At 40.0% G+C, this 15,445-nt stretch overlaps 1 protein-coding gene and 1 long non-coding RNA gene across 15 annotated transcripts in view; one reads left to right on the forward strand and one right to left on the reverse strand.

Moving 5' to 3' along the window:
- LOC137184680 (membrane-associated guanylate kinase, WW and PDZ domain-containing protein 1-like) overlaps positions 1-15,445 on the forward strand; it is a 96,898-nt gene that overhangs the window by 43,647 nt on the left and 37,806 nt on the right. For all 14 annotated transcript variants that reach the window (XM_067592593.1, XM_067592592.1, XM_067592591.1 and 11 more), the window contains one exon: positions 14,165-14,284. In XM_067592593.1, the coding sequence (XP_067448694.1) occupies positions 14,165-14,284 (120 nt within the window). The remainder of the gene's footprint in view (positions 1-14,164; positions 14,285-15,445) is intronic.
- LOC137184681 (uncharacterized) overlaps positions 1-15,445 on the reverse strand; it is a 90,227-nt gene that overhangs the window by 15,160 nt on the left and 59,622 nt on the right. The window lies entirely within an intron of this gene.

A 15,445-nucleotide genomic window follows, 5' to 3' on the forward strand; every position in this document is an offset into this window, starting at 1 on the left:
GTACCTATGCAGGTCTGTGGTCTGATATTGATGAGCTGTGATGTGTTGTGCCGTGTGTCTGTGATGATGGCGGATCTGTGTGTGCACACATATGCATGTTTGTCTGTCTGAGATGGTGTTTGGTTAGGGGTTGAATTTAAACACCGATCTGTTGACATGCTCGCCTGCTGTTAGAGGACATTATTCCCCGAGCCTGCCACATCTTCTCCTTCATCTTTTCTGTGTGCCTCTTTTTCTTTCCTCCTTCTCTTCATTTTCACCTCCTATGTGTTGAGTCACCCTTCCTTGTGCATCAGCTCTCGCCTCTCAGCTTTACTCTTTATTTAAAGCTCCTTGCCCCCCGTTTCATCTGGCTTTTTCTCCAGTAAAGAGTGGTTTGTCAGACATGGAAAAAAAAAAAAAAACCCTGCCATCTTTTGTGCAATTTTACAAGATTTCCAGCTTAATGACGCCTCAGATTGAATGTGCTTGCCCACTGTTAATTTTCAGCCCCTCCCTCATTCTTCTCCCCCATATTGAAAGGGGAGAGAGATGGGGAGGGAGCAGGGGGAACAGCAGGAGAATAGTGGCTGGGACTCAGCTGTGAGGAGTGTTGTGGCGCGAGCTGAAAGAATGGCCTGTTGTGTTGGGCAGTGGCAGTATTGTGTGTCTGGCCTCTCTCTCCCTCTGTCCTGTTCCTCTTTAATGAATAACTCCATCATCCTTTTATTCAAACAATCACAGCAAGGAACCTGCTTTTCTTATAAAAAACAGAATAAAATAGGCTCTTTGATGAAGAAAGCTAGCCTTTCCATAAATGCAGGGCTCTGTATTGTTTGAAATATTCTTGATAATAGTGCCAATAGGATACCTGAGATAAAAGACACCGGAACAATACTCTTTTAGATAACTTACATTGAAAAATATAAGCATGTTTTTCTACAGAACCCCTTTTTTTCATTCAACAAAAGAAGCCAAAGTTCTCATATATACAGACAGTCACACAAGTACGTCGCCTAAATAAAACAGTGTAAAGACGGCAAAATCCAGAATTCAATCAAGTCTGATTTAAAGAATAAGTAAATAATAGTATGAATCTGAAAAAATTTATCCTTCTGTACTTCCTTTGTTGTCAGTACTTTGCACTCCTAGAAAAAGTTTTGAGGTTTGATATCTAGCCCTACATAAAAGTGACACTTTTTTTGTGATATTGCAGATATAGTTGACAGAAAATCTTTTAGGAACTTATTCTGTTTAATAGTGAGTTTTGGAAGTGTGTGAATGGTTACGTGTGTGTGCGTGTTTCGCTGTGAGAGGCAAGAAACAACGAACCACAGCTTCATCTCTTTGCAGTTGAATCCTCCCCAACCCCACGGTAGTTAATTGAACCTACTATAGCATGACGTGCTCTGAGCAGCACCCCGGCCCCTGATAGGATCTGGAGTGGGCCTGCTATTTGCTTAATCATTAATCTGAGGGCCTCCGCTACATTGATTCTCTCTCCGTTCTCCTTCATAAATCATTATGGGCCAACAATCCCTTTAATGGGGGGATGGAAGTGCTGATTGAACACAGCCGTGGCACTCAGGACGTAATACTCACCTTGGTGTCCGGGTCAGATAGGCAGGACTGAGGAAACAGGTCCAGCACCTGTCCGTCTCTGTAGCAGTAGACTTCTAGCCTTCAAGCATGAAGATGGAGTGATACATCCGTTAGTTAATATAAGTTTAACCCATGTTCAGACCTTTCTGAAAGCCTCAATTTGAAAAACATATTCTGTATTAGTCCTATTAGCATCTTTAAAAAGATTTGTCCCACTGACACCATAATGGATGCAAATGGCCATCTATCCATAGTTTGTGGTTGAGACGCTCCCATCATCTGACCAGTGTATTAAGGGACTACTTGTGTAGATGAGGCCTTAAAGTGCTGCCTCAATCAATGCCGCTCCGGTAATTGGCTTAGAGGCCCAAGAGAGTTCCCTGCTAACTCCCTGTGTGATTGTTTGCTTTCTCTGCTCCTTCTCTGCTCTGTCTGCTCTGAGATATGCACGTAATTTCTTCTCGCGTCACACCTCTCAGTCTCTGTTTTCATAACACACACTTCCCTGTCAACACCAAGCGTGTGTTTATCCTGGAAACACGCCCTAATTTATGCTGTAGCTATGGATTTTTGAGTTGTGACGTTCATTCAAATATATAAAACATCCATTTCATATTACACATTTTAAGAGCATTTCTTAAAAAACAAGCACGACTCTGCATAATTCATACTCCTTCAATCAGGATAATCTCACTCTCAGGTCAGTTGGAAGTTGCTCGGTCTCACGTGTCCCCCCCACCCCCCCACCCCCTCCAAACGCCACGCTCACACTTCCAACCAGCAGGGGTTAAAAACAGCAGATGTTTGACTGAACCGGTGTGCGTGTGTCCCTGTCTGTGTCTACGAGTTGTGTGTATGTCTGTGTTAGACAATGAGTGGAAGCTCCCCAGACCATTAACAGCAGGAAGGCGATTGAGGGTATCAGATATCAACCAGAGTACTGTCAGCCAACTGCCTATTGTTAATACACAGGAGGACGTTTTTTCACCTGGAGTTGTCTGTGTGTGTGTGTGTATGATTGTGGTTGTCTTTGTTTGTGCATGTGGTTTTCTGTTTGTTGTTATTTCACAAACACAAAACATTTGCTTTCACTGGCATTATTATGGACATATGCAGTTTATGTCCCCAATGACAATTGATGGATGAGTAAAGATCTTAGGAGAGCGGGAGTTCATGCAGGTGTGGATGGAGAGGTATTCAGGCTGTCTTGGCCTCAGGTGGCATTGGACTAAACTGGCCAGGTCAGGAAAGACAGCAGAGGATGTAGAGATACATGTTACCTTTCAGTCAAAAAGGTGACATTTAAGAGGCTTATTGTGACACTTCCCTTGAGAAATAATGATACAGGTTCTGCCTAACCGCAGCTTTTAGAAAAAATAGAAACAATACGAGCACATTTTTTATTTTTGACTTTTGAAGCATGCATGCATGCAAGTGACTGTATAATGTCAGTTTCAGGTGAAACAATAGTATGAAACACAGTCTACAGATGTGCTGTGTCTGAATCAGAGTTCATTTTCAGGCTGTGTTTAGTGATATAGTATAAATAAAGTCCAGTTGTTAGTCTGTGCAGTAAATAGTCTGTGTAGTTGGTGTAAATAAATGCAGTAGAGTGTGCTGTCGCTACTTCTTCTGCAAAGTAGGTGCTCAACTAACAAAGGACTTAATGTGGAAAAACAATGGCAGCAGATTCAGTAAATAGACAAAGTACAGTGTTGACGTGGGTTTTATCACTTGATCAAATATTAAAATCAATGATCAGTTATGTTGAATTTATAAAATATGTATATAAACAAGGCTAAGAGTCTATAGCCATGCTAGTGACTCTGTACTTAGGCACAGCACTGATTCAAAACACTAACAGTGACATTGCTAACATACTGATGTTTAGCAGGTATTGTTCACCATCGTGTTTTAGTGTGTAATTTGCCAATTACTACTGAACACAAAGTACGGCTGAGGCTGATGGGAATATAAATGGTTTTGCTGGAATTTGGCCATAAAGCAAAGTATTGGAAAAATAAAAAATTTGACCTGATGATGGCACACGAGGAAGAGTCAGGGGATCACTAAAGTTAGTACAGTTGAGGGGAACATGAGTGTCTGTACCCAATTTCATGGCAGTCCATCCGGTTGTAGAGATATTATATAATAAACCCCAAAAGTGTTAACCTCATCATAGCACTAAATGAAAAGTCAGGAGATGACAGAAGTCAGTAGGATTTATGTCTGTACAAAATTTCATAGCAGTCCATCAAATAATTGCTGATATTTTTCAATCTGAACCAAAGTGGTGAACCGACTGACTGGCACTGCCATATAGAGCCACACGACTATCATGGCTAAAAACAAAGGCGTTTAAAGGCAGACTCTATCTGAAGACTCATAAAATGTAATTTGAGATGCGCTTATAACCTGTTCACTGCCAAAATAAGCTCAAAAATATGATTCTCATATTTTAATCCTTCAGCCATCTACTCATGTTCGTACATGTAGATCTCTGGCAGGCTTGAGCCACTTTAAGACAATACAAACATTCACTCAGCTACATGAATGAAATATTTAGTCAGTCTCCACAGATAGCAGCTTCCCTTTTAGTACAAACTTGCACAGGTTGCGTCAGACCAACAGAAAGGGCTGCAGTGCAACTTCGTTTCATACAAAAATGTGTCTTTTTTTCCACATTGTTGCTACACATTGTCTTCTTTTCTTGACCATTTTGCAAATAGTGTCACTTTTATATTAGCTCAGTATTTGTTACGATGAAATGCCGAATGATGCGGAGCATTATAAGAAGGAAAATATGAATTTGTGGCTGCCAAAGCAGTCAAAGTTGAGCCTTGTGCATTTTAAAAGATTCAGTAGCCAGATGGCCTAAGAATCTGCTTTCCTCTGAAGCTAGATGAAAAGGCCTCTAAATGTTTTGTCACTAGAGCTGCAGCTCATGTTTACAGCGTACATTAGCTGAAGCCTTCAAAAACATTTGAAAAAAGGGGAACTCTTCTAGATTTTGTCCCAGTCAAAGTTAATAAAATGCTGATGAAATCAAGTTTAGAGTGATTATTACTTATATGACATGTTTTGGTTCAGGTGGAAGTGAGATTTTAATTAAGTGCAAAAATAATCAAAAACTTCTTCTTTCCCTACAGTCTCATCTAAAGCAGGTTTATATGTCATTTCACAACAAAACTGCAGTACAATGATCTTTGTCCTAGAAAAATAACTTGTTTTGTTTAGTAATCTAGAGAGAAAATGGACAAATCAATCAGCTGCTGTCTTGTCATGTGTTATGTCTTTACTGTTGGGACATTGTTGCTGCCATGTAGTTGCAGGAAGGCCAACTCCTTCACTACAGCTGCTGTTTGCTTGTTCAAAAGCTCAGAGATAAAGACCATATCAGTCTTATCAGTGCATTTTGCTGCTTTCTGTGACACCTCGCTGAGAGATGATGCTGCTATACTGCACTTCACGTCGGTCTCTTTCTGTGATCCTGATCTTCTCGTACATCCCCTAAACTCTTCGGCCATGACAGAGCTGAAAATGATAGATTTCTCTAGATTGCCAGATTACCAGTTCATATAAAAATGACCGTCATGACTCAAATGCACAGAGCACCTTCTGTACTGTAAGGTGATAACGTTCCTCCAAGGTCTGCAACTCTCAAGGTCTGTAATTAATGTCTTAGGACAGCTTCAGATGCTCCTGCAGTTTATGATGCGTGTTCAGTAGGAGTGAGTGAGTGTCCCAGTATTAGGAGACAGGATGTGGGTCATAGCATGCACTCAAACAGGCCACTTCAGGGACACATGTCCCCTGCTCCGGAGCTTTTTATGAACTGCCAGTGAGGACAGAAACTGGCTTCCACAACCTGCTATTTATAGTCCACATTCTGAATAAACTGTATATGTGTTTACACACTCTTTCTCACTTCTATCTGTGTCTCTATCTGTGTCTTGTCTGTCTCATAGTGTGTGTGTGTGTGTGTGTTGCTCTACCAGTGTAGATGCTCATACCTGCATCCATATGTGTGTTTACTGTAAATGTCATTCTGCTGCATATTCAGAGCGGTAGCTAAATCAAGCAGAGAATACAATGAGGATGAAAAGTGAGTAGACATGCAACATTACTTATAGCTTATAGGTTTGGCTCATGAAACAGCTCTTTTTGACCCTCTACTTCCTATATAGGAGGGGACAATAACACAAACACCTTACAGTGCAATGCAATCTAGTACAAAAACCATGTCAACTGTGGTCTCAAAATTTTGAGGCCACGGAGTTAAATTAACACCTCTATATTTGGCAATGTTATTGCATTGGGTTGTATAGTAATTCATATTGTGTTCATCCACTTCATGTTTTGACTTTGCCCATGAAATGTAAGAAAATAGTAAAAATGGCAAGCAAATCACAATTTTCCAGAGCCTAAGGTGACATCTTTATGTTGCTTGTTCTTTGTGACCAACAGTTCAAAACCCAAAGATATTTAGTTTAGGGCTGCATCTAACAATTATTTTCATTATCGGTTAATCTGTGGATTATTCTCTTAAATAACCAATTAATCATTTAGTCAATGAAATGTTAAAAAAATAGCAAAAAATTTGCATTCACAATATCTTAGAGCAATTTGCTTGTCTTGTCTTACTAACAGTCCGAAACCTTAAGATATTCAGAAAAACAGCAAATCACTTCCCATAAGAGAAACTGGAACCAGAAAATGTTTTGTCATTTTTGATCGAAAAATGACTGAAATGATTATTCAATTGTCATGTTGATCAACTGATCAATTAGTTGTTGCAGCTCTAATTTAAATGTTTGACATTTTTGCTTGTTTAGGGATCTAAAACGATTTCTCGTTTCTCAGAAAGCTTGTCAATTAATTTTCTGTCGAACAAAGTAAATCAATTCATCGATCGCTCGTTTCAGTACTGCAACGCACAGAGAGAGCTTTAGGTTCTGCAGCAGCACAGTGACACATAGAGACCATGTTGATGACGTGACAGAAGCGAGGACAGGCTTGCCTGGACTCCTTTATCCTTTTAGCAGTGCTTAGATCAATACCTCTCTCTCTCTCACACACACACACACACACACACACACACGCAGGCACGCATGCATGCTCACATCCAGCTTCTTCCTTGTGAGAAAGGGAGCGAGATGCTACTCACTCAATAACACGATTCCCAGACAAGATGAAAGTGGAGATGTGAGGAGAACGAGCACAGAGAGTGTGCCACACAACGAGCCAGAGGTGCTGTGTTTGTGTGTTTGCCTCCTCGGTGGTGTGAGGGTTGTTTGTCAGACAGCGAGAGGTGAGAATAAGGGAGAAAGTGCGAGCTGTTTGTTGAGCCAGGGATTTCACGTGCCCATTAGGTGATTGTTTTTCTTTTTTTTTCTGTTGTGTGTGTCATGTGTCGTCCTCTTTCCCTCTCTCGTCTCTCCGTTGTTCCACCATTCCGCAGATGCACCCTGTCACAACAGCCCTGCACTGCCTCCCTTGTTCTCCCTGTGGGAACGAACTGAGCTGCTAATGGATGTAGTTGTTAAGACAAGGATTGATAATGATTGGATGTTGAGGATTTGGTTCCCCAACCCTCCAAAACATCCATATTGTTATGGACACCTCGTCACACCTAGTGGCCACTGATGTGTCCGCCCACTTAAACCTGTGAATATTTTCAAAAGCAGGAAGACAAGCAGGATTAGAGAAACTTGACTTTTTTGTAGCATGACATGAAGATGAAAGGAGAGGAATTAATGGTGAGGCACAGCAAGAAAAATGAGATACAAACAACGAATCAAGAGATGGTGCGAGAAAGTAGGAGAGACACAAAATGCTCATAAATAAAGCTGAGCATACAGTGAGAATTATATTTATTCATTACGCAATAAAAAGCAAAGTAAAACTACAGTCAGCTTTGGTTAATGATTTTTTTTTCCTTTCCTTTTGAAAGCTATATTATGGATGCATTATGTCTTGCTACATTGCCTCTGTTGCAGGCTAATACAACCAGAGATGTCCCAAGGATGGTTATGTTGGTATAAATGGTATAGCAAGATCTCTGATGGTAGACAACTTTCTATCGAGTCATGGTATATATCAGCATATTGCCAAACCCAATACAGTAGTAATGAACTATAAGAGTGTGGTGACTTCCTGTTTTGTTGTAAAGAGACGACATAATCAGGTTGTCATTTTGTAACACAAACGCTGGTATTTTTTAAAAAGGGAATTTGTGAGCTACAAGTCAAACATTGGTGCGGGTTGTACTCTTTTCACAAAATACATGGTGTCACATGACTATTAATCTAAATTTCCAACAATTAATTGCAGCTTATTTTGCGCAAAATCTAGTTAAATTGCAGTCGTGCTGCCATCTCTATATTGTATTTCAGATTTTTTTAGCCACACTTGCAGGTTGGCTCCAGGGATGTTAGTGTCAGCTGGTCTGTCCACCACTTTGGTACCGACTGAAATATCTCAACAACTATGAGATGGACTGGAATGAAATTTGGTGCAGATATTCATGTCACTTTGGTTTATGACCAAATACCTGAAAAAACTGACATTCAGCCTCTGCTGCACTTTGTGTTTGGTGTTAATTAGTAAATGTCAGCATGCTAACATGCTAAACTAAGAACATGATAAACATTCTATCTGCTAAACATCAGCATGGTAGCAATTGTCATTGTGATCATGTTGGCATGCTGACCTTAGCATTTAGCACAAAGCACCACTGTGCCTGTGCAGGCTCACATAGCTGCTAGCATAGCTGCAGGCTATTAGTCTTGTTTTTGAAGAAGGGTCTTGGTTCATACGCATGTTGCATACAAGTAGATGAATTAGTTATTGTGGTACAAAATACATTCATAAACTTCCATCCTAAAAAGTAGTTCAGCAGGATGTAACATCTCTAACTGTAACCATAGCAACATCCTCCTGTTTCCAGACTTTATGCTAAGCTAACCCTCCCCTGGCTGTATCTTCATAATTAGCATACAAACATTGTTATTATGTAATAAATAAGAATATTTGTACATTCTATCAACACCGATTATTGATCTTTCAGTAAATATTGTTGTCTTAACAGTGTGAGATGGCTGTAAACCTTGACAGTCAGTAATTACTCAGCGAGTGCTGTTACTGCTGAACAGAGACGTTGAGTACAGTAAATTATTCTGTGATGGTAAAACTTTCATCAGGTTTTACCAAATGCAGTATTGCTGTTGTAATTCGGTGGATTTGAAACAAAAGCTTGAACCAGCAGTAAACATGTACACTCTCAGCTGTAAGTCCATGTGGCAACCCCAGCCTGAGTAAGATCTGTATGTCTGGGGTACTATAATGTGCATAAAGCCTCTCTATCTGTAACAAACGGTCATAAAAACGTGCAAGAGCCTATCACTGTACACTACACTTTTGCTTTGTGTATTGTTTATTGTGCTCTTTATACACACAATAGATTGGGAGAAAGTTGGCAGATATAAGTCTTTAACATGAATTGTCTTTATGTCTCCCAAATGGAAAATTACAGCACAAAGAGAGAAAATATAGACCTTCAATACACTGGAACACCAGATCAATTCTAAGCAAACAAAATCTGTAATAATGAAAAATAAATAATGACACAGACACACAAGCAAGCTTGTACAGTTTCTTTCAGCCACTGAAAAGTGCTCATGGTGCTATCCACCCCTGGCGTAAGGCGAGCATGTGTTCATATTTTCTCAATCAGCTTCTTACTATGATCATTGGGCTCTGCCACAGTTTTCATTTGAGATATTTCTGTATTTTGTCACTGGTTTAAAGTGGCTAAATTGGAAAAAGTTGATACTGCATACTACCGCACACCAATCAGATTTTAGCAACGTAATACATTTCAGTCAAATCTGATCAAACCACACACACACAGTCCTGATGAAGAAGATTTGCTGAGTTTCTGAGTGTTAAACTCTCACTAAATAATACATAAAGATGTTTTCCCACAAGTCTGTAAAGATGTTGTGCATGTACAGTTAGTGCATACAAGATGTCCTCCTGCACTCTCGTATGAAAGACTTGGCGAACCGGTGCCTCAAGAAGAAGCCACAGAGACTGTCTTCTCAATAAAAACGGCAGCATAAATCTTTTCAACAAATCCCCTTAAACTTACATTTAACTTACATTGAAGTGACCATAATTACGACTTTAGGTTAAGGATGAAGTGGGGAGAGTGTCAGACATCAGACTTTGCAACAGGAGAAAGCTGTTTGTTTTCTACCAACAGTCAATGTTTGTTTCTTTTGACCATGACCATGGTCATTACGTAATCTTAACCACATGGTTATTACTGTAAGCATGACCACGAAGGTCCCCTAGAGGTAATATTAACCCAAACCACAATGTTTACCTAACCATAACCAAGTCGATTTGGTGCCTAAACCTAACCAAACCTCAGCCTGTGTTGTCTTAAATAACATGGACAAATGTGATGAATTTGTCTCCTTTCCTTTATTGAATAATCATTCCTACTGACACCATTAAACTTGAACCCCAGTGTGCAAAAGTGTCTTTTCAAGAGTCTATTTGATGCCTACAGAAGAAGACCCGGGCCTGTCATATTTGATTTTTCCAAAAGCAAGTTGACAGCAGAGATCTTAATTTCACCACAGTTCAAAGAAATATCACAGTTCAGTCAGCCAAAAGATCTTTCAGTTGTGATCATAATTATTTTTAGAAATGTATGATGTTGGCTTTATGAAGCTTTTAATGTTGTTCTCTGACGTGTAACACTGGGAAAACCACAGTATTAGAAATACAGGGAGTGGACACATGAAGTAATCTAATGCAATAGACTTGTTGTAAATTCTTGTTTGTGAGGCTTATAATGTTTAGTATCAGAGAGATATTGGTTCAGCTCTTAAATTATTTTTAAGCAATAGTTATTGAAAAGAGTTGTATTGTTGTTGTATTGAATTGAATTTTTTTGTTGCTGTTATTGTACCCATCTTGTATACCCAGCCTTTATGAAATCTCTGGACTGATTTTTCTATCAAAGTTCAAGAGAAAAACACCCCTGCATTTTTATACTGTCTTGTATGCTCTCTGGATGAATAAGAGCCCTACTTGTCTTTGAACAAAGATTACTCTCTGTTGGGTCTGGTGGTATTTCAAAACCGAAAACGTTTCCAAATGTGCTTGTGTTACATTTTTCCGTTCATTTGTGCGTTGGCTGGTTTCTCACAGCGAAAGAATGAGCCCATTGATGACTGTCAGTGGAAGTTAGTTCATCAGAGCCGGGGTCAGGGCTGAGTATGGCCAAGTCATTGTTTCTCTGGTCAGAGAAAATAGAGACAATCCACAGTGATAGTAAGGAGATGAGTCTGACCTCACTGGAACTGTCGCACACTGAGAGCATTCAGACTCTCTCTGCTCTGAGCTGCTGGTATTGAACAGGAATTATCTCCCAAACTTGACAGTGTAGTTCATGATTAGAATTGATTGAATAGCCTTTTCTAAAAACACATCACTGGTTCTTTTGCAACAATAAACACTAGCACCACAAAAATGACTATTTTGATGAAGAAATAATGAAATCTCTAGTTTCAGTTGTTTCTCAATTGTGGGGATTTGCTGCTTTTCTTAGTATGTGATGGTAAACGGAAGCTCTTACGGTGTCAGACTGTTGGTCAGACAAAACGAGAAACTGGAAGGCATCACCTCAGGCTTTAGGAATGTGTTATGGGCCTTTCTGACATAATATGGATCTAATGATTAACCAAGAAGATAACTGGCAGATTAATTGATAAGGAAATTATTTGTTTGTTGCAACCCTACCAGTAATAGTACTATATATACGGTACTATGTGGTTGTCATGTAAAGCTAATTTGGGTATCTGCATAGCTTGTGGCCACACCATCTCATCAGGACACTGAGTTGGAACCATCACTGTCATTGTCTCTTGGACTTCTTCTACTTGTTTGTGCATAATTCACTGCTGGCTGTCAGTAATTTTGCTAGTTGAAACGTAGATTTTCATTTTTTTTAAGCTTCAGAAGGAAAAGATGCTGCAAACATTGTTTTTCAGGGGGTTAGGTTTAAACACTTGGGTCGAGTGACAAGAAGAAGATAATTCTGTGTTTCTGCCTACCGCGGGATGTGGTTTTACAAGTTTAATGTAGATTAAGATCATTTAGTAATTATACAGTGTTTATTTCAGGACTCAATGGTTTTTTAGGCTAGTGTATAATTTGCTTTGATTCGAGGAAGCTGTAAGCTGCGTTGCACCAGTGGCACTCCAGCTGGACGTACTGTAACTCAGCATCTCCACAAAGTATTACAGTGGTTGAGCGGCCATGGTTTTGACTTCATTAAAAACGTCACAATTTGGTGACAGTTGGTCGATGATGAAATGTTGCTCCCAATGCAACATCGTATAGGACATATTGGATTGAAATTGGGTAAGATTTTATATAGAAGAAGACTACACTTCTATTTGTAGTCTTCTTCCGTGTTACATAACCAAAGCTCAGCTTAGTTTCGTGAGCAAGTTGAATCATCAAACCACTGCAGTCGTTCTCTAATATATCAACAGTACAAAATAGACATGGAACGTCATCAGGCATCAAATAAAGCTTAGATAAGTTAAGAATGTTCAGAGACAATTGTTTTACACCAACCTTCCAATGACGTAACACATAGCAGAAGCTCAAAGGTTTGTTATAACGAGGCAGTGTTCAGTCTTCAATAATCTGTATTATAGGCACACCAGAATTAGTCATCCTATCAGAGTGCTCCACTGTGGGGAATAGCCTGGAATAACAGCTCCACTCCCTGCATAGCAGACAGCATCATTAGAGCACACTGAGCCTCAGAAACATCTCCCACCATGGGACCACCCAGTCCTATGACTCAAACTCCCAGACAACTTCACTTTCATCTCATTGCGATCCACTGAGGTGAATACAAAGCAGTATTTTGCCTGTGTGGCGCTGCTGTAAAACGGTCAGTTAGATGAATTGTTGTGTTTTTTAGTTTCATGTGAGGGATTTGTTTTGTCGCTCACAGTCTGAGCACTGTCAACTAAATTGCCTCTCTTTTATCAATTTATCCTGAGTATCATTTTTTTTTTAAGTGGCAGGAAGAAAAATAGAATCACTCTTGCCTTTGCAGTGCAGGTGTAGGACTGAGCAGTGCACAGTAAAGACTGGCTCATTATCAGCTGTTTGTGGGCTGGATGTACCCTGAGGGATGAAGTGTGAGCTTTTACATTGGAGAGGCTCAGGTAAACAGTTGAACAAGAGAGAGCCTTGTGTAAATCATGAGCTTTCTCGTCGGTCTTGATTAGAACACAGTGATGATGTTAAAGAGGTTGAAGAGAGATAAACTGTAAACTTTCAGCTCTTACCTTCTTTAAAAAAGTGATTAGGTATTTTTAAAATAGTTCTTAAAAAGAAAAGATTACAATATGATCCATGAGGAAGTTACATCTGTTTACCATCACTGAGAAGCATTGTGTCTGACCTACAGTGGTTCACAGAGACGGGTGTGAGAGTACAATGTATTTATGTGTGTGTATACATGCATGCAAACACTCCTGTCCTGATCACAGATGGGTTACAACTTCCGTCAACCATCTGGCCTGTCATCTCATCTCCCTTTTGAGAGACACAATAGCCCCTGTCTCCATTGTCTGGTGTCCTGCTTCAAAGTGTTCCAACTACAAAGTAAAAACACTGCAGACCACTAATCATTAACTCCAGTGGAGGTTCAGGCTCAGAGCAGTAAGGCATGCGAGGGAAATTTTTAATGTTGGTTTACTTTTTCACAGAATTTGAAACAATAGCGTTGATTGAGAATCTCATCAGATCTGCTATTCAGTTATAATGATGTCAGTTATCTGAGTTTGTCTCGTGTTTTCTCTGATTTCACGACACAAAAGAAATCAGTCCGTGTTTATATTGTCTCAGGCTGAAAAGCGTACAGATAAACCTAACAACAGCAAAGAATGCAGTAAGTGTTTCTGTTTAGCAATGGCATTGTAACAGGAACAATGAACCTACAGTATAACAATCAATAACAGTTAAAGTACGTTGGCTCTAATAGTGTTATGTCTGTGCATTTTATGATCTTAGACTCTTTAAGAAGAAATGGATGGACTTATAATAGTACCAGGACTGCTAAAGGTAGCCTTTATTTTATTTTACAACTTCCAATGAGGCCGTGAGATAGCTCAAAGATGCGAGCCTTAATTTAATTTCCTTACATAATATTTGCAGCCACTCTTCAGTCACTGCACTTCCAATCACCGTGCTGAATTACAATCACACCCTCTTGACTTCCAATTTCTGTCATTTCCTGCTTTGGAAACTCTTCCCCGTGACTGGTCATCATCTCAAAAAGCCGGCTGAATGTTGGGATGCATTTAACTCCTAATGATAGGTGTGGAAGTTGTGAGAGGAGCGTATTGAATAAGAAGTGTTTCCTGCTGTGTTTCCAGGAGGAAAATCAGATTTCACCTTCAGTCAACTGTAAGCACGTGGCTTGAATTTTAACTGGTTATTGGCTGGCACCTAAACTTTATTTGTTTTTTCATGTCCTTAGGTACCACCCGCCCTCCTCGAGACGGAGAGGTCCCAGGGGTGGATTACAACTTTCTGTCTGTGGAGGACTTCCTTGAACTTGAAGAGAGTGGCACACTACTGGAAATAGGAACGTATGACGGTGAGCATGATCGTCATCATGACAATAACTGACATTCTGTGTGACTCATGAGAGCGCAGGTGTCCTGATTCACCACAGATACAATGAGCATAGCAGCAATCAACATTTATTTTTCCCTACATGCAGGAGGGCTGTAAGACTGTGCACTCAGTTGATTCAGATTAGACTGTGCATGATGGGAGTAGATGCATCCAGGAGACAGCAGGTCACTCCACATCTGCCCCTCTCACTCTGATTAGGACAGTGTTGTGCAGAGCTAAGTCTCATACTGACACAAACCTGTGTGTGTAAACATGTGCACACGTGTGTGTGTGTGTGCATTGTGTGTTTGTTTGTGGGGCTGTGTGTTGTGCAGGGCTAAGTCTAACACAAGTGTGTGTGCGGTGTGTGCTTGTGTTCATTCGGGTGGGAGAGAATGTTACGACATTAATCTGCTTGGCACCGGTTCTGCTCTGTGTTGGCACGTTTCTCTCTTTCACGCAGACAATGTCAAATACCTGTCCACAGGAGCCTGTGGCCATCCAGATAACCTGAGGTAGCCTGGATTATTGATTCATAACTAAATCTGAATTTTTTATGGATATAAGATTATATAGAAACATATTTGATTATTAACTTCTCATAATGTATCTCAAAACTTTGGAAGTATTTCTGGAGAGTTGTGCCTTTTTTATTTGATAGTAGCCGGTAGAAAGTTCACAGGAGATTGCATGCAGCAACATTCCCGGTCAATGTCAGACTGTTAAAGAAATGGTTTGACATTTTGGGAAATACACATATTCGCTTTCTTGGTGATAGATAGATGAGAAGATCAAGACTGGAAGACTGGAAACCAGAGACTATATAAGTAAAAAAAATAATGGATGGAGCCATCGTTATGTCACCCTTTGGTTTGTGGACTCCCGTTTTGATGCCTCAAGTTGTTTTTGGATAGAGCCATACTAGCTGCTTCCAGTCCTAACTTCATATTTAGTAACATGAGATTTAGATCTTTTCATTTAAGTCTCAGCAAGAAAGCCTCTAAGACGTTACTGTGTCCGGTCAAGAAATAGTCACACAACCCCAAATTGTCATTTGATTAAACAAACAAGATATAGGGCATCAATTAATGAGCTTCGGAGGAGCTGATTGGCAGATTTTGTTACCGTCAGGCAGAGCCAG

Source organism: Thunnus thynnus, chromosome 6 (genome assembly GCF_963924715.1).
Source record: "Thunnus thynnus chromosome 6, fThuThy2.1, whole genome shotgun sequence".
Lineage (NCBI taxonomy): Eukaryota > Metazoa > Chordata > Actinopteri > Scombriformes > Scombridae > Thunnus > Thunnus thynnus.